This window comes from Pteropus alecto, unplaced genomic scaffold (assembly GCF_000325575.1).
Source record: "Pteropus alecto unplaced genomic scaffold, ASM32557v1 scaffold94, whole genome shotgun sequence".
Lineage (NCBI taxonomy): Eukaryota > Metazoa > Chordata > Mammalia > Chiroptera > Pteropodidae > Pteropus > Pteropus alecto.
Genome location: NW_006437736.1, coordinates 13,445,663 through 13,446,928, shown reverse-complemented (window position 1 = coordinate 13,446,928; position 1,266 = coordinate 13,445,663). Strand labels below are relative to the sequence as shown.

The following is a 1,266-nucleotide window of genomic DNA, read 5'->3' as shown; positions in this document are numbered from 1 at the left end:
GCCCCAGTGCCACCGCCGGCGCCCAGGCCCCTGCCGCGTAGGCGCGCAGTCCATCGGCGTATAGCAAATCCGGGGCCTGTGGGGGCGCACCAGGGGACACAGCGGCCAAGCCGGGGGGCTCGGGGGTGCCGGGGGGAGGCAGCAGCAACAGGAGCAGCAGCAAGCGGAGGAGCCGGAGCATGGTGCCAGAGCCGCCGGAGGCTGCCGGAGGGAAATGCGGGAGCAGAGAGGAGAGAGGAAAGGGGGCAGGGATAGGGAGGGGAAAGGAAGGAGAGAAGGAAAGGAGGGGGAGAGGATGGGAGAAGGAATGAATGAGCAGGGCCAAAGAGAGCCGATGGGGCCGAGACCCAACCCTGGGAGCGGCCAGTATACGGAAGAAGTCGGAAGGAACCTGGCAGAAAGTGGAGAAAGCGGTCTTTAAGACGAGTGGTGCAGTGTGGGACGAGAACTGAACAAGAAGCAGACCATTGAGAGAGGAAGGCAAAGGACTGAACTGGAGCAGGCCTGGTGCTTTGGGAGACAGCGCCATGAATTTCCTAGGACCCTAGACTCCAGCTCTTGAGGCCCGTGGGGTGGGAGTCACTGCTGCCCCCGTGTTCCCTTCCACTCTTGGGGCCAGGACAAGGAGTGTGGATGCCTCCCCCATCCCCCACCCCCACATACACACTTGGAAAAAGAGCTTTAGAATGCAGCATGTAGGAGAGCAAACTCCAGGCCTGTGACACCAAGTCAGGCCCAAACCTTTTCCTGCCCAGAAAGTGGGCCCTAACATGGATCGGGGGAAGGAGGGGAGCTGCGGCAATGGGAATAGAGTAACACTCTAAAACCAAGGTCACAAATCTGAACAAAGACCCTTTACACCCCAAACCAGCAAACTCAAGTAACTCTACATGCACCCCAGCACAAGACGCTTTTTAAAGCCCTTCTGCATATTTGCCTTTCTCCGTGGGTATTTGTGTCTCTGTCCACTGTCCTGCTCTATTTTGTTCTTTATGAACCGCTGCACCCCCCAACCTCTGACCATATCCTTTGGCACCATAGTATACTAGACACAGAGGTTTCTGTGGTAACACTTCAAACTTTAATACATTTTACTAGGGGTGGTAGAAGGTGAGTAGGGCATCTTGTCACTAGGATGGGAGACAGCAGGGGCTCCAGGGGCTCCAGGAACCCAGATCCAGCGTCCAGCTCCCCGGGATCTGGAGGCAGCTGCCCTAGGCTCAGGGCCAGAATGAGATGTTATGCACCCAGGAACCCTCCTCTGAG

The 1,266-nt window shown here is 57.5% G+C and overlaps 1 protein-coding gene across 1 annotated transcript in view; it reads right to left on the bottom strand.

Annotated features, from left to right (window-relative positions):
* Positions 1 to 382, bottom strand: part of P3H3 (prolyl 3-hydroxylase 3) — a 9,579-nt gene extending 9,197 nt beyond the window's left edge. Inside the window, exon 1 of the mRNA XM_015591454.2 lies at positions 11 to 382. Coding sequence (XP_015446940.1) covers positions 11 to 181 — 171 coding nt within the window. The 5' untranslated portion in view covers positions 182 to 382. The remainder of the gene's footprint in view (positions 1 to 10) is intronic.
* Positions 383 to 1,266: the final 884 nt, after the last annotated feature.